Source organism: Sciurus vulgaris (genome assembly GCF_902686455.1).
Source record: "Sciurus vulgaris genome assembly, chromosome: 18".
Lineage (NCBI taxonomy): Eukaryota > Metazoa > Chordata > Mammalia > Rodentia > Sciuridae > Sciurus > Sciurus vulgaris.
The window spans coordinates 2,336,614-2,355,819 of record NC_136479.1 but is presented as its reverse complement, the minus strand read 5'-3'; the positions used below and the strand labels follow the sequence as shown (position 1 = coordinate 2,355,819).

General features: G+C 51.4%; 1 protein-coding gene across 9 annotated transcripts; it reads left to right on the top strand.

Moving 5' to 3' along the window:
• The first annotated feature begins 477 nt into the window (after nt 1-477).
• Nucleotides 478-19,045, top strand: SRRM2 (serine/arginine repetitive matrix 2). 9 transcript variants are annotated; one of them, XM_079120263.1, is made up of 15 exons: nt 478-681; nt 3,738-4,007; nt 4,873-4,980; nt 5,178-5,342; nt 5,558-5,635; nt 6,075-6,134; nt 6,247-6,279; nt 6,808-6,858; nt 7,023-7,115; nt 7,745-7,937; nt 9,314-15,987; nt 16,735-17,022; nt 18,077-18,190; nt 18,291-18,401; nt 18,505-19,045. In XM_079120263.1, exons 2-15 carry the CDS (start codon nt 3,766-3,768, stop codon nt 18,512-18,514), a joined length of 8,220 nt encoding a protein of 2,739 aa, XP_078976389.1. In that variant the 5' UTR covers nt 478-681; nt 3,738-3,765; the 3' UTR covers nt 18,515-19,045. The 9 variants fall into 9 exon arrangements, 8 of the variants coding, with proteins under 8 accessions (XP_078976389.1, XP_078976392.1, XP_078976391.1 ...); XM_079120262.1 differs by having other exon boundaries at nt 479-681; nt 6,072-6,134; nt 18,294-18,401; XM_079120261.1 differs by having other exon boundaries at nt 479-681; nt 6,072-6,134.
• Nucleotides 19,046-19,206: the final 161 nt, after the last annotated feature.

The window sequence follows — 19,206 nt, the reverse complement described above, 5'->3', positions numbered from 1 at the left end:
TCTCAGGTTACTCCATCCCAGTACGACAAATCGAGTGCTGAGCTGGGCAACGGTGCAGTGTCCCCAAGATTGGCCATCACCGCCCAAGATGGGAAGACAAAATGGCCGCCGTGCCCCCAAGGCTACATCCGGGTTCCGCGCCGCGCCTGGACTACAAATCCCAGAATGCCCTGGACCGAAGGCGGGCGCCTGAGACGCTCTCGGCGTCGGCCGATGTGGCGCTAGGCCTTGAGCCCCTCCCCCAGCGAAAAGCCTCCTGCAGGCGTTGTGGTCTCGCCCGCTCGGCCGTTCATCCCTGCACAGTCTGACGGGACTCGTAGTTTTTCGGCTGAGTAGTTGAAATTCCCAGCACCTTCAGGAACTTTTTTCAACGGTGTGGTTTCCGCGCCTGCGCACAAGGTCTCAGGGCGTACTACGCATACCGGCGCGCCTTGCGGTGCGCACGGTTGCGTGCTGACGCACTGAGTCGTGCTGACGTGCAGCGCGGCCCAGGCGGGGTGCGAGTGGCGCAGTCGGAGCCCGCTGCGGCCCCTGAGGAAGCGAGGAGGCGTCGGCGTCGGCTGAGGCGGGCGGACCGGCGAGGCGAGGCGGCGGCTCCAGGCCCCGAGGGACTCGGGAGCCCGGGCAGCGGCAGCGGCAAGACCTCTCCCCCTCAGAGGCGGCGGGCGGAGGCGGCGGCGGGTGAGAGGGCGAGGGAGCGCGCGAGCCGGGTGGGGGAGGGGCGGCTCCGGCGCCAGGCCCCAGCGCGCGGAGAACGGCCTTGCCGCCGCACGCACGCGCGCCCGCCGCTCTCAGCTCGCGCGGACGCCCTCTCCTGCCCCCTTCCTCCCCGCCGTCCGGGACGCGCGCCTCCTTCGACTCCCGCCCCTCCCCCATGGCAACGGCGCGCGCCGCCGCCTGCGCACGGGTTCGCGCGCGTGCTCGGCGACTGAGGAGCGCGCGAGACTCGGCCTCTCGCCGCCCCGCGCGTGTGGCGGAGCAGTCTTCGCCCCCTCTGCTGCCCTCGTCGGCCCCTCAGTGGCTGGGAAGGCCCGGCCGCGTTGCGGTGCCTCCGCCTTCCCCCTCTGCTCCCGGGCCCGCCGGCCGCCCGAGCCTCCGGACCCGGGCGCCGCGCAGCCCCTCCCCCACCCCGGGCCGAAAATAGGCCTCGCGGCTGGCGGCGCGGCTGCGGGTGCGCGGGGTGCGGAGGGAAGCCCGGCGCGGGGAGAGCGTGCCGGGCCTGAGAGCGGTAGGCCTGCCCCGCCGCAGCGAGGCCGGGGAGGCAGTTCCGGGCTGCGTGTGAGGGTACGGCCTCCTGTTCGGGGCGCTGTCCGGCGCGGAGCCCTCGAGGGCCCCGCCTTGGGTTCTGCTAGACCCGGGTCGGAGCCGCGGCCGCCTGCCGCGCTCCGCTGACGGTCGTGGGCCTCGGCCTCGCCCGGGCCGGTCCTCGCCATTCTCGGCCGGCGCCGGGTCCGGGTCCCCGCCCGCTCTTCCCCTTTCCGTGCCGTTTCCTTTCTTGATTGTCCTAGTATTGGATTTCGAGGTGCTTTTACTTGGCATTCCGGTAATTTTCCAACAGGAAACATTCTTTTGTCTTTGTAGATTTCTTTTACTTTCTGCAGATTCTTGGAGTGTCTTTAGTATATCCAATCTGATCACTCCGATTTAAGAATTGTCTCGTTTTGGTAGTTTTGTGTTGTATTTTCTTTTACTTTGATTCTGTGATTCTCCCCCACCCCCCATTCTTTTTTTTTTGTCATCCCCTAAAATTTCTCCAAAATGTTGTGACTTACTACCCTTTTCTTACAATTTTTCCATTTTTACGGAGTGGGGGGATTTTTGTGTGAGGCGGTATGGAAGTGTGGGTGAATGATTAGGCTGAAAAATTAATCGCAGGCCAGAAGCTTTTTGCAAAGCAGAAATTATGTGGGATATGGAGAGACAACACATGGCTTGAGTTTAGACTGGGGAAGGATTGGTTTTAGAAAACTAAAGTGAGAGTTGGAAGGTAGAGAAACTCATTTCTGGTGCTGTAAAGAAGTTTTTCATTTCTTCCTGAATTTGTTTGCTTTTCCTAAATTTAACCTTGTGTGTCACTCCTTTACCTTGGGATGGTCATCTTTCACTTCAGAACTTTCTTGGGTTTGCCTTGGGGTTTGGGCAGGGACTGGTCAGACATAGGAATGGGACAGAGGCAAATTGGGCAGCTCCCTTCCTTTCATCATCTCGCCTTATTTTTACTTCCTTACTTACTACACATTTTGGTATCTTTCGTCCAGGCATTTGTTTGATGCCTTCTCGTCCACCCCGCCCCCCAATTATATTTATTTTTGGGCCTGGGAATTGAACCTAGGAGTACCGAATCCTTTTTTAAGACAGGATCTTGCTAAGTTGTTGAGGCCATCCGTCACCTTGGGTTCTTCCTGCCTCCTCCGCCTCTTTGAGTGCTTCAGATTACAGGTATATGCCACCGTGCTTGGCTGGCTATTCTGGAATTTCTTAAGTGCAGTCTTCCCCACATCCAAATCCATCTTTTCTGACTAAACTTTCTGCTTTGCCTGTTCCTTGGGTTTTTTCCTGAGGTAATTTCCCGTCATACCTTGTGAAACTATTTGGAGAGGATTTGTTGAAGAGATAGTACCATATATAGCAGGAATAGAGTGTGAATAGCCTATAAATCTAGCCAGAAAAATTGGGATTTAGGGGTTCTTCAGAGTCACATTGGGTTGGGACAAATCAAGAGGATGGAATCTGGTAGGAGGCGTAGTGTTAACATACCTGAGAGGAATAAAGCAGAATTGAGAGAGAAAACCCAGGAAGGTGCCACAACAGAATTGATAGGGAAAGTAAAAAGCTGGGCATTAATGAAAATGAGGTACAGAGACGCAAGTTTTATTGGATAAGTTTAGGGTAACATATAGAGAAACTGTGGAAGAGTTGAAACAGAGGAGGCTGTTTTGGTGTCTTTAGAACATTGAATTGAAAATGGGAAATATTTAACAAGAGGTAGCAAGATTTGGAGGAGGTGCAAGTCGTAAATCCTGTTGGGAAGGAAATTAAAGGAGTGAAAATTTAGGGTTGTTAAGAGTTGTGCATATTTGGAATCAAAGAAATGACTCTTCCCTGGGAGGTGAAACAAGATTACATGTCCTGGTTCTTGTGTTCCTGATGTGTATACTGGTTATAGTCTGGATGTGAGGCTGCACAGGCATTTGGTTGATGTTACCCAGCAGCCTACCTGTTCAGATACCTTAGAGATTGTTTAGTCCATTTTGTGTTCATACTGGATAGTCTGAAATCTTTAGGTAAGTTCTTGGAAGTTTCTTTCAACGTGGACTGTAGGCCCTTAGGCACTACAGATGTGTGTTTTGTTTATCATGTCCACTTTGGAGGACACTTGGTTATCAGAGGTTAGATGGCAAGAGTAGTTGATAGAGACACTATTTAAAGTGTATTGGCTTCAACAGAATAAAATGGTAATATGGAGAGATTTGAAAGAAACCTTGATTGCCTAGGGTGAAAAAAGAAGGAAGTCTAGGTGCAAGGAGGAATGATTTTGAATAATGTGGAAGAGCATTGGGAGAAAAAGACTAAGAATTGGGCTATGATTTGGTTGAAAGGATGAAAGGGACTTGTTAGTTCAGAATGAACGCAGCTCATGGAGATGTAGTGTGAGGATGGAGAGCAGAGACATGGGTGGTGGTAAGTGGTTAGTTTGGGGCCAGGGGCCTGACCCGTGTCTCCCCGCTCCCCTTCAGGAGCGGTGGTGCCCCCGGGCACAGGGCCATGTACAACGGGATCGGGCTGCCGACGCCCCGGGGCAGCGGCACCAACGGCTACGTCCAGCGCAACCTGTCCCTGGTGCGGGGCCGCCGGGGTGAGCGGCCTGACTACAAGGGAGAGGAGGAACTGCGGCGCCTGGAGGCTGCCCTGGTGAAGCGGCCTAATCCTGACATCCTGGACCACGAGCGCAAGCGGCGCGTGGAGCTGCGATGCCTCGAGCTGGAGGAGATGATGGAAGAGCAGGGGTGAGGGGAGGACTGGGGGAGAGGCAAGCACTGAGTGAGTGCAGAGCTGGGTGTTAGGTGGGATGTATGGAGTTTAGGGCTGGTTGAAAGAGCCCTGGAGTGGAGTTGTAGGGGAGGAGGTAAATGAGTTAAAGATTTGAAAAGAGTTAAGGGGCAGTGCAAGTGGGAGGTGAGGAAACTGTGTCTCGTGTTAAATGGGAGCCTAAGGGAGTCTGAATTACTTTAGATGGATGCACATGGGGAAGGGGGACCATTGAGGAACAAACGTGTGCTGAAAGAGAGATGGGAAGGCAGAAATTAAGTAGGAGAAGAGCTAGGCAAGCTGTCAGGTGTTGTCATTGGTAGGAAAGAGGAAGTAAATGGATTTTAAGGATTGAGGCCTTGGAAAATAACAAAGGCAGAAAAATAAGGATTGGTAGAATATTGGAATAAGAGTGTCATGGGCGGGTAGGGAAGTGAAATTTTGAAGAAGGAGCACATTAAGACACCTTTTAGAGCAGTGGTTTTCAAACTTCATCAATGGTACCCTTTTTATATAATATACCTTTGGAAGCCCATGAAGTAAGAGATCTGTTCTTGTTGAAGTTGGTGAGGCACATTGAGAACTCTGCCAGCTAACTTTCCTTTCTTGGCTCCTGAATTGTAGCATGTTTAAAATCCACTGTTCTAGAGGGCATAGGGAATAAAGGGAAGAAAGATGATGGGAAAAGATCAGAACTTTAAGGCATTTTAGGGTGACAGTGAGTGAAAAGTTCTATGTGTGCATGGAGAGGGAAGGGATCCCCACTGGGAATAATGGGAATGGGAACCTGGGACTAGGGAAGTGTCCTGTCAAGCTCTAACCCTGAAGGAATTTGTTCTTCAGGTACGAGGAACAGCAAATTCAAGAGAAAGTGGCGACCTTTCGACTCATGTTGCTGGAGAAGGATGTGAACCCTGGGGGCAAGGAAGAGACCCCAGGGCAGAGGCCAGCGTGAGTGTTGAACTCTCCCTTGGTTCCCCCTGGATTTTATCTGCTGCTGCTGCTACCCTCTCTCCTTATTTGGAACTTCTCCCTGCTTTCATCTTCCTTATTCCATGGCTGTTTGGCTCCTGCTTATAATTTTGTTCTGAATTTGTTTCTGCTCTTTGCTTCCTGTATTGTTCAGATTTCTACCTTTTTTTCTCTAGGGTAACTGAAACCCATCAGTTGGCAGAATTGAATGAGAAGAAGAATGAGCGACTCCGTGCTGCCTTTGGCATCAGTGATTCCTACGTGGATGGCAGCTCTTTTGATCCTCAGCGTCGTGCTCGAGAAGCTAAACAACCAGCTCCAGAGCCTCCCAAACCTTACAGGTACTCGAGACCTAGAAACCAGTATCAATTTCTCTTCCTGGTTCTAAGCACTCTGTTTTTTTGTTGTTGTTTTGTTTTGTTTTTTTATTTTTTTTATTTATTTATTTTTTTGGTGCAAACTCCTCTCTCAAAGTCTTAAGGTTTTACTTTTGAGGTTGAAATGTATTAAAGACAGTTTGTCTTATTACCCATGTTTTTTGTTTATCTTTTACCAGCCTTGTTAGGGAGTCCAGCAGTTCTCGCTCACCGACCCCAAAGCAAAAGAAGAAGAAAAAGAAGAAAGATAGAGGACGGTGAGTTAGTTGGAAAGTTACTCTATTGTACACACAACTAATCCTGTGGTGTACTTTTTCTCTGGAAGTCAAGGATTCTGCTTTCTGGGAACAGCAGGCAGATTTCAGAAAAATTGAGGAGAAGGGAGTTATCATTTCAGATCTTAGCTGACAGGCGAGATGTGCTTAGTGATGAAGGATTGAGTCCATAGCCCTGACGGTTAAGAACTGGCAGCCACAATTTGGATTTCTGGAATTGTTTTCATTTTTAGATTTGTTGATTTAAGGAGTTACCTCTACTTCTTGGAAAATAAGGAAATAAGTCCTAGATTTAGGTGTTCTGATGTTGCTGGGGTTATTTGGGTGTTTTAGAAAACCGTTTATGAGAATGGGTTGTAAGTGGGAGGGCCAGGAAAGAAGCCAAGCAGAATGATCTTGCTTCTGATTCCATCTTTAGCAGGTCAGAGAGCAGCTCTCCTCGACGGGAGAGAAAAAAGAGCTCGAAGAAGAAGAAGCACAGGTATGAGGGTGAAGTAGTTGGGGTGATTGGAGAAGGATTATTGATGAGTTCAGGCATAGGCATAGATATAGGTATATGATTTTTTTTTTCTCCCCTCCCCTCCCCCCAACAGGTCAGAATCCGAGTCTAAGAAACGAAAGCACAGGTAAGAGCCCTTTGGTATATAGGGGCTTAGGGACACATGGGAATGACAAGCTATTGCTTGATGGCCTTGCTTGCTCTTTATTTGGCCTCTGGGAGGTTTTATCTTGGAGTAAAACTTAATTCTTGGTCTTTCTAATCGTTAGAGAAGCTTTGTAGTTCCATCTACTTCACTTTAAAAAAAAATTTTTTTTTTTTTGCCAAGTATGGTGGCACATACCTGTAATCCCAGAAACTCAGAAAACTCAGTCAGATAGATCATAAGTTGAAGGCTAGCATTAGCAACTTAGCAAGACCCTGTCTCACAATTTTAAAAGAGGGTTGAGGAACCAAGTATGGCTTTGCATACCTGTAATCCCAGCATCTTGGGAGGATGAGGTGGGAGGATCACAAATCTGATACCACATCTCTTAACTGTCTCAAAAGGTGTGTGTTGGGGGGGCTTGCCAGGAACTAACTGAAAGGTAGAGTTCCCTTTGTTCAGTCTCTAGTATTGCCAAATAAATTTTAACATCCTCACCTAATTTCCTAGGTCTCCCACTCCAAAGAGTAAACGTAAATCTAAAGACAAGAAGCGGAAGCGGTAAGTGAATTTGAGGGGAATTTTTGTAGTAAGTAGACGAATAGGTTCCCTTAGGGGGGATAAGACATAATTAATCATGTCTGATTGGTGAAGGGTGGAGGGGTGAGTAGAATCCATTGTAGGTTTGACAGCCTCCTGAGCTGCCTTTCATGGGATTCATTCAGGTCACGGAGTACGACACCAGCTCCCAAGAGTCGCCGGGCCCATCGGTCAACCTCTGCTGATTCTGCTTCCTCCTCTGATACTTCTCGCAGTCGGTAAGGGGTAGTCCAGGAGGAAGGGAGGGAGAGGGAATGGTGGGTTAATCAATTTAATATTTATTGAGCGCCCACGGTGTGCTAGGCGCTGCACAGACCATTCGGAAGACACGGTCCCTGCCCTCTAGGAGCTGACAGGCTAAAGCAACAGGATGGACAGACATATACATTTCCCCTTCTCTTTTTTTTTTTTTTTTAATTTGTTATTTTTGTTTCGTTATGATGTATATGGACTGCCAGAATAGGGGGGGTGGTTTGTTCGTGGTGTCTGGGGGAGGAAGGAATCCTTACCCTGGCTTCCTTAATCGGGGAAGGCTTCCTGAAGGAGGTGGGCTCCGAGGTGAGTTTTGAATGAAGTGGGTAGGGAATGGGCTGGGTGGAGGGTTTGGGGATGTTTGGGGGAGGTGAATAAAGGGGTAGAGGGAGAACATTCTTTGGGATTGTGTTGGGAAGAGAAGAAACAAAGTGACCTGAATTTGCATTTCTGTGAATGATTTGAAGTGTGACTAAGGCTTTTTGGAAGAGGGCTGTGTATGGTTAGGAAAGGTAGTTGGGAGCTGGGAGGGGGTTTTCTGTTCTCCCTTGAGCTGATTTCCCTGCTCTCCCCCATCCTCCATTAACTCCCACAGGTCTCGAAGTGCTGCAGCTAAAATACATGCAACTGCTTTGACTGGGCAAAGTCCTTCCCCTGCTCCAGGGCGTCGAGGGGAGGGAGATGCGCCTTCTAGTGAACCAGGTACCACCAGTATACAACGGCCTACCAGCCCAGAAACCTCTACAAAGCAGCCTAGCAGTCCATATGAGGACAAAGACAAGAAGGAGGTATGTTCCTGAGGGTAGTGAATGATTATTGAGTTGCTAGGTTATGGGTTTTAGGATAGGGGTGTGGAGTGAAGAGGAAAGATGATGGCTTACTAAGAGAAGTGAATTTAGGTTTTGTTTTTTTTTTGATGTGCATTCTTCTTCCACTTAATCAAGTTCTTTTATATTTGTACATATTTTAGAATGTGACTCAATGAATCTTTGAAGTCTTTAGAATCAAAATTCACTGGATGTTTATAATAGATTTTGTCTGTTTACACGTTACATAGATAGAACTGGAATAGAAAGTTCTTTAAGTCACATTTAAATTTACTATTTAAGATATCTGTTTTTTTTTTTTTTTTTTTTTTTTGTGGTACTGGGGCTTGAACTCAGGGCCTTGTGCTTGCAAGGCAAGCACTCTACCAGCTGAGCTATCTCCCCAGTTCTTCTGTTTTCTTTAGTTTGTAAAACTGTTGAACCCGCTGGGGTTTTGCCAGCAGGCTGAAAACACTAAAAGAAATGGTATTCCCTGTAGTTACCGTTTTACATCTTCTGTCCTAATTCTCAATCCTGATTATTCGTGCTTTAGTTATTATAATTTCTCTGTTTTATGTCTCATCTAACAAACTTTGTAAATTATGAGTTTGATCATCTCAGAGATTGTATCTGTTTTCTGTGACTTTTGAGTCGTATTTAATAGACTTGTGTAGTTTGTTTTCCTTTTCTTTTTTTCTGTATTTTCGCCATTCTGGTCAAACCTCCCAGTTTGGCTCCCCACCCCGAACCCTGGTCTTGAACTCAGGGCCTCATGTCTGCTAGGCAAACACTCTTCATTGAGCTACATCCCTAGCTCTGTGTCACTTTTTTTTACTTCATACAAATTGTATTTTCAATATTTTGCATTTGTTCCTGCAGTTTCTTTTACCTTAATATAGTAGTTTCTTAAGAGTGAGGTCAAGTGCCACCTACATTAGGAAACTGCTTACTTTTTCTTCTTAAAAATGCTATTGGAGATCTGGGAGTGTTAACGTGCACAAGGTCCTGGGTTCTCAGCATCCCTGAAAACAAAAACCAATTGCCCCACCCCAATTCCTGCCCTTTCTGTATACTTTGTAGTGGCATTTATTGTTAATTGTAGTGCATTAGTTATTCGTACTTTGTTTCTTCTCTACATCTTAAGACTTCAGGTTACAGATTTTTCATGTTTTTCCTACTGTGCTTTGTGTTTAACAATTGTTTTGTTGTTGAATGAATGTGACTGCTTGTGGTGAGGGAAAGGACCGGTTGGTATGATGGGGCATGTAGAAGTTTAATTGGAAAGGTACTAGGATCTTATGGGTGATAGGAAGTTTGGGTGCTTATGTATCCCTATCCCTACTTTCTCTTCCACTCAGAAATCTGCAGTTCGACCTAGCCCCTCTCCGGAAAGGAGCAGCACAGGCCCAGAACCACCTGCTCCCACCCCGCTCCTTGCTGAGCAACATGGCGGCTCCCCACAGCCCCTTGCAACAACCTCCTTAAGTCAGGAGCCAGTGAACCCCCCATCTGAGGCCTCCCCAACCCGGGGCCCTTCACCACCTAAGTCTCCTGAGAAACCACCTCAGTCTTCTTCCTCAGAGAGCTGCCCACCATCCCCACAGCCTACCAAAGTTTCTCGGCATGCCAGCTCTTCCCCTGAAAGTCCTAAACCCACTCCAGCTCCTGGGGCCCGCCGAGAGAGTTCTTCTTCTCCCACATCCAAGAATCGGTCACATGGCCGAGCAAAGCGGGATAAATCACAGTCTCATACCCCTTCCCGTAGGATGGGGAGATCACGTAGCCCTGCCACTGCTAAGAGAGGGAGATCCCGGTCTCGAACCCCCACCAAGAGAGGTCATTCCCGTTCCCGGTCCCCTCAGTGGCGTAGGTCCCGATCTGCACAGAGGTGGGGAAGATCCAGAAGCCCCCAACGGCGTGGCCGCTCTAGATCCCCTCAGCGACCAGGTTGGTCCAGGAGCAGAAACACCCAGAGAAGAGGCAGGTCTAGATCAGCAAGGAGAGGCAGATCACATTCTAGATCCCCAGCCACCAGAGGCAGATCTCGTTCTAGAACACCAGCCAGGCGGGGCAGGTCCCGCTCTAGAACACCTGCCAGACGGAGATCACGATCCAGAACACCTGCCAGGCGAAGGTCCAGGTCAAGAACGCCAGCCCGTAGAGGCAGGTCTCGGTCAAGAACACCTGCTAGGCGCAGATCTAGGACCCGGTCACCAGCACGAAGGAGATCTCGTAGTAGATCGCAAGCCAGGAGAAGTGGCCGCTCACGCTCTAGAACCCCAGCTAGACGGGGTCGCTCACGCTCTAGGACCCCAGCTAGGCGCAGTGGCCGCTCACGCTCTAGAACCCCAGCTAGGCGCAGTGGCCGCTCACGCTCTAGAACCCCAGCTAGAAGAGGGAGGTCTCGATCTAGAACACCAGCAAGGCGAAGATCCCGCAGTAGAAGTCTAGTTAGACGAGGAAGATCTCACTCTCGGACACCACAAAGAAGAGGCAGGTCTGGTTCATCATCAGAGCGGAAGAACAAATCCAGAACATCTCAGAGGAGGAGTAGGTCCAACTCGAGTCCAGAAATGAAAAAGTCTCACATTTCCTCCAGGCGGAGCAGGTCTCTCTCTTCACCACGATCCAAAGCAAAATCTCGCTTGTCTTTGAGGCGTAGTCTTTCCGGGTCCTCTCCGTGCCCTAAACAGAAGTCACAGACGCCACCCAGGCGCAGTCGCTCTGGATCATCACAACCTAAAGCTAAATCTAGAACACCAAGGCGGAGTCGTTCTGGTTCTTCACCACCTAAACAGAAATCTAAAACGCCATCAAGACAAAGTCATTCCAGTTTATCTCCTCACCCAAAAGTGAAATCTGGAACACCACTACGAGAAGGTTCCTTCCCAAGTCCCCAAGCCAATGAACAATCTACAACACCACAACGACGGAGCCATTCTGAATCACCTGATCCTGAGGTGAAATCTAGTACTCCTTCGAGGCAAAGCTGTTCTGGTTCCTCTCCTCCTCGAGTGAAGTCTAGTACGCCTCCAAGACAGACCCCATCTAGGTCTTTGTCTCCACAGCCCAAAGTGAAAACAGTGTCACCAGGACGAAGAAGTCATTCTGGCTCCTCTTCTCCAAGTCCTAGTAGGGTGACTTCTGGAACACCTCCAAGGCAAAGCAGATCAGTGTCTCCCTGCACCAATGTGGAATCTAGATTGTTGCCAAGGCAGAGCCATTCTAGATCCTCCTCACCAGATACCAAAGTGAAACCTGAACCACCACCAAGACAAAGTCACTCAGGGTCTACATCACCATACCCCAAAGTAAAGCCCCAAACTCCACCAGGGCAAAGTCAGTCTGGGTCAAAATCACCATGTCCCCAAGAAAACTCTAAAGAATCTCAATCTCAGAGTTGCTCTGGATCCTTCTCCCTCTGCCCAGGAGTAATATCTAACACACCACCGGGAGAAAGCTACTTTGGCTCCTCATCTCTGCAACATAAAGGACAATCTCAAACTTCACCAGATCCCAGATCTGATACTTCAAGTCCAGAAGCAAGACAGAGTCACTTGACATCTCCACTTCTGCAAAGCAAATCTCAAACATTCCCAAAGGGCAGTGGGTCAGGGTCCTCCTCTCCAGTCACTGAACTGGCATCTAGATCTCCAACAAGACAAGATGGAGGGGAGTTATCAAGTCCTAGGCTGAAATCGGGAATGTCTCCTGAGCAGAGCAGACCCCAGTCTGACTCTTGCCCATATCTTGCAATGGACTCCAAGTCTCTTCTGGGGCAAAGCCGATTGGAGTCTTCTGAATCAAAAGAGAAAATGGGTTTACCCCTTCAGGAGGATGTTGCTGCATTGTCTCCTAGATCAAGAGACAAACTTGGTACAGCTGTACAAGATAGGACTGAATCCTCACCAGTACTAAAAGACACACCTAGAGCCCCATCAAGGGAAAGAAGTGGCACTGAATCATCGCCAGATACAAAAGACCAAAGTAATACATTACCTAAGTCAAACCAAGATGAAGAATTAATGGAGGTGGTAGAGAAATCTGAAAAACTTTCAAGCCAAGTCCTGCCCCATTTGTCTCCAGAACTTAAACAAATGACTGGAAGTAACTTTGAATTTTCTCCTGAAATAGAAGAAAGGCCTAATGTGTCTTTAGCTCTTGACCAAAGCCAGTCACAGACTGCTTTGGAAGAAGTTCCTGCAGTGGCCTCATGTTGGGGAGGGCCACATTTTTCTCCAGAGCATAAAGAACTGTCTCACTCTCCCCCCAGGGAGAATAACTTTGGATCACCTTTAGAATTTAGAAACTCAGGCACTGCTACAGAAATGAATACTGGATTTTCACCTGAGGTTAAAGAAGATTTGAATGGACCGTTCCTTAATCAGCTGGAGACAGACCCATCTCTAGATGTGAAAGAACAATCAACAAGATCCTCCAGGCGTAGCAGTTCTGAGTTGTCCCCAGATGTGGTGGAAAAGGCAGGAATGTCTTCAAATCAGAGTGTGTCTTCACCTGTACTTGATACTGTACCCAGAACACCCTCAAGAGAGAGAAGTAGTTCTGCATCTTCTCCTGAACTGAAAGATGGTTTACCCAGAACTCCATCAAGGAGAAGTCGGTCTGGGTCTTCTCCAGGACTTAGAGATGGTTCTGGGACTCCCTCCAGGCACAGCCTGTCTGGGTCTTCTCCTGGAATGAAAGATATACCTAGAACCCCATCTAGGGGGCGAAGTGAATGTGATTCTTCCCCAGAACCAAAAGCATTGCCTCAGACTCCAAGGCCAAGAAGTCGTTCTCCATCATCTCCTGAGATCAACAATAAGTGTCTTACTCCTCAGAGAGAAAGAAGTGGATCAGAATCATCAGTTGAGCAGAAAACTGTGGCTAGGACGCCCCTTGGGCAGAGAAGTCCATCTGGATCGTCTCAAGAGCTTGATGGGAAACCCAGTGCATCTCCTCAGGAGAGAAGTGAGTCTGATTCTTCTCCAGATTCTAAAGCCAAGACACGAACCCCACTTAGGCAGAGGAGTCGCTCTGGATCCTCTCCAGAGATTGACAGCAAATCCCGAGCTTCTCCTCGACGCAGTAGGTCTGGATCATCTCCTGAAGTAAAAGATAAGCCAAGAGCAGCACCTCGGACCCAGAGTGGTTCTGATTCCTCTCCTGAACCCAAAGTACCTGCTCCTCGGGCCCTTCCCAGAAGAAGCAGATCAGGTTCATCAAGCAAAGGCAGAGAACCTTCTCCTGAAGGAAGCAGCAGTTCTGAGTCCTCACCAGAACACCCTCCCAAATCCAGAACTGCTCGAAGAGGCTCCAGGTCCTCGCCAGAGCCAAAGACAAAGTCTCGCACACCACCTCGACGTCGCAGCTCTCGGTCATCTCCTGAGCTAACTAGAAAGGCCAGATTGTCCCGTAGGAGCCGCTCTGCCTCTTCATCACCAGAAACCCGCTCCAGAACTCCTCCAAGACGCCGAAGAAGTCCCTCTGTATCTTCCCCTGAGCCAGCTGAAAAGTCTAGGTCTTCTCGTCGGCGGCGTTCAGCTTCATCTCCACGCACTAAGACAACTTCAAGGAGAGGCCGTTCCCCTTCACCAAAGCCACGTGGACTCCAGAGGTCCCGTTCCCGCTCACGTAGAGAGAAAACCAGAACAACCCGTCGACGAGATAGGTCTGGATCTTCTCAGTCAACTTCCCGAAGAAGACAGCGCAGCCGGTCCAGGTCTCGGGTCACTCGTAGGCGCAGGGGGGGCTCTGGTTACCACTCCAGATCACCTGCCCGCCAGGAGAGTTCCCGAACTTCCTCTCGACGCCGAAGAGGTCGCTCTCGAACACCCCCAACCAGTCGGAAGCGTTCTCGGTCACGCACATCACCAGCCCCATGGAAACGCTCTAGATCTCGAGCCTCCCCAGCAACACACCGGCGATCCAGGTCTAGAACACCCTTGATCAGCCGACGTAGGTCCAGGTCTCGGACTTCCCCTGTGAGTCGGAGACGGTCCAGATCCAGAACATCAGTGACTCGACGAAGATCTCGATCAAGAGCGTCCCCAGTGAGTCGAAGGCGATCCAGGTCCAGGACACCTCCTGTAACCCGTCGTCGTTCAAGATCCAGAACACCAACAACACGCCGACGTTCCCGTTCTAGAACTCCACCAGTGACTCGCAGAAGGTCCCGATCTAGGACCCCACCAGTAAACAGGAGGCGATCTAGAAGCAGAACTTCACCTATTGCTCGCAGAAGGTCAAGATCCAGAACGTCCCCAGTCACTCGAAGGCGATCTCGATCACGTACATCTCCAGTCACTCGGAGAAGGTCCCGATCTCGAACCTCTCCAGTGACTCGTCGCCGTTCTAGGTCCCGAACGCCTCCAGCTATTCGACGCCGCTCTAGGTCTCGAACACCGTTGTTGCCACGCAAACGTTCTCGAAGCCGCTCACCACTTGCTATTCGCCGCCGTTCTAGGTCCCGTACACCCCGTGCAACTCGGGGCAAACGGTCTTTAACAAGATCTCCTCCGGCTATCCGCAGGCGTTCTGCATCTGGAAGTAGTTCTGATCGTTCACGTTCTGCTACTCCTCCAGCAACAAGGAATCATTCTGGTTCTCGGACACCTCCAGTGGCACTCAATAGCTCCAGAATGAGCTGTTTCAGCCGTCCTAGCATGTCACCAACTCCTCTCGATCGATGTAGATCACCTGGAATGCTTGAACCCCTTGGCAGTGCAAGAACACCCATGTCTGTCCTGCAGCAAGCTGGTGGCTCCATGATGGATGGCCCAGGTCCCCGAATACCTGATCATCCGAGAACATCTGTGCCAGAAAATCATGCTCAGTCTAGAATTGCACTTGCCTTGACAGCCATCAGCCTTGGCACTGCCCGGCCTCCTCCATCCATGTCTGCTGCTGGTCTTGCTGCAAGAATGTCCCAGGTCCCAGCTCCAGTACCTCTCATGAGTCTTAGAACGGCCCCAGCTGCCAACCTTGCTAGCAGGATTCCTGCAGCTTCTGCAGCAGCCATGAACCTGGCCAGTGCCCGGACACCTGCTATCCCAACAGCGGTGAACCTAGCTGACTCACGAGCACCAGCTGCAGCAGCAGCCATGAACTTGGCCAGTCCCAGAACAGCCGTGGCACCTTCAGCCGTGAATCTTGCTGACCCTCGGACCCCCACAGCTCCAGCTGTGAACCTAGCAGGAGCCAGAACCCCTGCTGCCTTGGCAGCTTTGAGTCTTTCAGGATCTGGCACGCCTCCAACTGCTGCAAATTATCCCTCTAGCTCCAGAACACCCCAGGCTCCAGCCCCTGCAAACCTCGTTGGTCCACGATCTGCACATGCCACAGCTCCTGTGAATATTGCCAGCTCTAGAACCCCTTCAGCCTTGGCTCCTGCAAGTCTCACCAGTGCTAGGATGGCTCCAGCGTTGTCTGGTGCAAACCTTACCAGCCCTAGGGTGCCCCTTTCTGCTTATGAGCGTGTTAGTGGCAGAGCCTCACCCCCACTTCTTGACCGAGCCAGATCCAGAACACCACCATCAGCCCCAAGCCAGTCTAGAATGACCTCTGAGCGGGCTCCCTCCCCTGCCTCTAGAATGATCCAGGCTCCTTCACAGTCTCTTCTCCCTCCAACACAGGATAGACCTAGGTCTCCTGTGCCATCTGCTTTTTCAGACCAATCGCGTTCAAATGCCCAGACCACTTCTGTAGCAGGGTCTCAGTCCCTGTCCTCTGGTACGGTGGTAAAGGCCGTGTCCTCCACTGGTGACCACAATGGCATGGTTTCTGGCCCTACTCCTGGGGTGCCTCACCCTGAGGGTGGGGAACCACCTGCCTCTACTGGGGCCCAGCAGCCTTCTGCATTGGCCACCCTGCAACCAGCAAAGGAGCGGCGGAGTTCCTCCAGCTCCTCCAGCTCCTCCAGCTCCTCTTCATCATCATCATCGTCATCGTCATCATCTTCGTCCTCTGGCTCCAGTTCTAGTGACTCAGAGGGCTCTAGCCTTCCAGCTCAACCTGAGGTGGCACTGAAAAGGTGAGGGAACTGGATTTTCAGGAATCTTTTAGGGGAAAGGAATTGGGAATGGATGAGGGAGTGGGGAGGGAGAAACCATGTTACACGTTCTTGACTCATTGAGGAAGTATGGGGAACCTTGACCCTCAAGCTGGGGGTAGAAGAGAATGCTTGGGTGGGGGCTATGGCGGGGAGGGATGGGACAGAAAAGTCTCCGAAGGTTAATTCTCTAGAGGATAATGATAAGTTTTCCATCTCTACAGAGGACAGAACTAGAGGAAATGGACTTAATTTTACAGCAGGAGGGATGGCAGTTAGACCTCAAGAGGAACTCCCTGGGCTGGAAGGATCTTCAGAGGTCATCCCATCCCTCTCCCTGCCTCCAGGCAGGACGGCCCCTCCCCAAGCCAACCTGCACTCACAGGGGCCTCCCCAAGCTGCGGCTCTCCCTCTCCGAGGAAGGAGACCACCCAGCTTCAGCTTCCACATCTGAGCCCAGGGGCCTTATTCCTTCATCAGGGACATTCTTGAGGTTTAACCTTGATCCCTTGTGCTGCGGGCCCCAGCCTGTTGCTTGTGTTAGCAGAGGTCGGGTCGCTCAGGCCAATGCTCTCCAGAGAAGCACTCACTGGCTCGCTTCGCGCGTCTCCAAGAGCTCCCAGGGCCTTTCTCAGGCACCCCTCCCCCACTGCCGTTCCTCCAGGCCAAGGAAGGTAGGGTTGGGGCTGGGGCAGCTTGTTTCTTTGTAACACTGGCCTTCTCCCACAGGGTCCCCAGCCCCACTCCAGCACCAAAGGAGGCTGTTCGAGAGGGACGTCCCCAGGAGCCAGCCCCAGCCAAACGGAAGAGGCGCTCTAGCAGCTCTAGTTCCAGCTCCTCCTCTTCCTCCTCCTCCTCTTCTTCCTCTTCCTCCTCTTCCTCCTCCTCCTCCTCTTCCTCTTCCTCATCTTCTTCCTCCTCCTCCTCCTCTTCCTCTTCCCCTTCCCCTGCTAAGCCAGGCCCTCAGGCCTTGCCCAAACCTGCAAGCCCCAAGAAGCCACCCCCTGGCGAGCGGAGGTGAGTCCTGATTTGCCCGAGGTGGAGGGGAGGGTGACTTCTCCAGAATGGGCCCCTCGTGGACTACAGTGTCTGGTTGTAAGGGAGGAGTTGGGCACACTCCTCTGCCCACTATTCTCTGCACCCTGTCTGGTAAAGGGCTGCACCATCTAAGTGGGTTCTCAGGCAAGAATTGGGAAGTCCTAGGTTTCTTCCTTTCCCCCAACATGCAGCCTGGTCCCAGGGATTCTAGCTCTTTAAGTCTCCCCATTGCTGCTGCAGGGCTCTGGTCTGGCCACCGTCATCTTCTCCCGACTCTGTCCACAGCCTCTTCCCTGTCTCCCTGCCTCCACGCCATTCTCTTCCACACGTAGCCAGAGGGATCTTTCTAAAACGCACATCTGGTTACTTCCCTCCACTCCACAAATCCTTCCGGGACGCCCTGTGGCCTGCAGGATAAAGCCCCACCTCTGCGGGAATGGCGTGTGAGGCTCTTCACCAGCTGGCCTTGCCCACCCTGTGCTCCTCCTGCCCGCCCCTATACATGCCCTGTGCTCCAGCCACACCCAGCGCCTTGCAGTCAAGGAGAGCCCATGCCTTTGGACATGCTGTTCCTTCTGCCTGGAATTTCCTTGTCCGCCTGGTGAACTCCTCGTTCTGCAAGACTCCACTCAGACAGCACCTTCGAGAAGACTGTCCTGCCCCTGCCCCTGCCCCGCCCATATACCCCTGCCCCAAGTCCCCAGATCCATGCACATCCATCCCTGTGGGGCTGCTTCCTACACATGGGGCCCTGCGTGCCTCCCTTGTTGGCCTTCCTTCACTACCAGACTGAGCTCCTCCAAGGGCAGGGACTGTCTTTATCTTTGCATCCCCCGCTGCACACTGTGCCCTGCCCACTGTGGGCACTCAGTGGAAGGTGTGCGGGCGGATGGGTGAGTGCGGACAAAGGTGGGTCTGAGGCTGGCCCTGCGTGGTGTGAGGTTTGGTGGTCAGGACCTGGGTGGGTGGTTCTGAGTGCTGGCTGGTGGATTTGGAAGGGCGTTGTGCTATGGGAACCTACTCTGCTCCGCAGGTCCCGCAGCCCCCGGAAGCCTATAGACTCCCTTCGGGACTCCCGGTCCCTCAGCTACTCACCTGTGGAGCGTCGCCGTCCCTCACCTCAGCCCTCACCCCGCGACCAGCAGAGGTAAGGCCCTCTCCAAAGGTTAATGCAGTCTCAACTGCCACAGGACTTGAGCAGAAAGCAGGTGCCTCCCAGAGGTCTGACGTGCGTACCTTCTTTGCAGCAGCAGTGAGCGGGTTTCCCGGAGAGGCCAGCGTGGGGACAGCCATTCTCCGGGCCATAAGCGCAGGAGGGAGACTCCTAGCCCCCGTCCCATGCGACACCGCTCCTCCAGGTATATCTCCCCTGAAGGCTGGCCCCCTCCTAGAGGGTGGTAGGAAGCTGAACTTGAGGGCTTGATGGAGCTTTGGTGTTGATCCCAATCTTCTCTGTTATAGGTCTCCTTAAGTCATCGCACCCCATGCTCTGGAACCACAGGGAGTGTCCCCTTTCCCCCAACAGAGCTGTGGGAGGTCCTTGTCTTCCCCCACCTCCCCCACCTTTTGAATCCTGGCAGCATCTTGGGTGGAGGGCTCCTTCCCCCCCTTCCCCCCTTTTTTCTTTGTTCCTGTGAAATGTTAATTTCTGTGAGTTTTTCCTGGTTCATGTGTTTGGGGGGGTTTGGGGGTGGGAGGGAATGCTGATGGGAGTTGGGGGAGGAGAAGATATAGTTCAGGACACCGAGGCCTGGAATCAGAGGCCCTGGGAGATGCAGTGGCCTGAAATTCCCCGGGGGTGATGGATTAGAATTTAGGAAGTTATATTGAGGTGTTCTTGGAAGGGGCAGGAGTTGAAATTAGCTGGCCCCTGCTGCCCCCATGAGGTTGTGACCCCCTCCCCCAATTTTTCTTCATGTTTCTTAAAAGGCATTTTGGTTTTTTTAAAATCTGTACAGCAAGAGCAACTTTTTCTGTCAAATAAAAATGAGAAATGCAGGAATTGGGTCTGTAGACTGTTTATTTTAAGTGGCAAGAGCAATGGAAAAGAGCCACCTCCATCTCCACCCTCACTGCAAATCCCCAAGATTTTTGCCCTAGATCTCCTGAAGCCCTGGGTGGCGGGGTGGGGCTCCTGTGGTTGCCTCATGGAACCCACTCAGA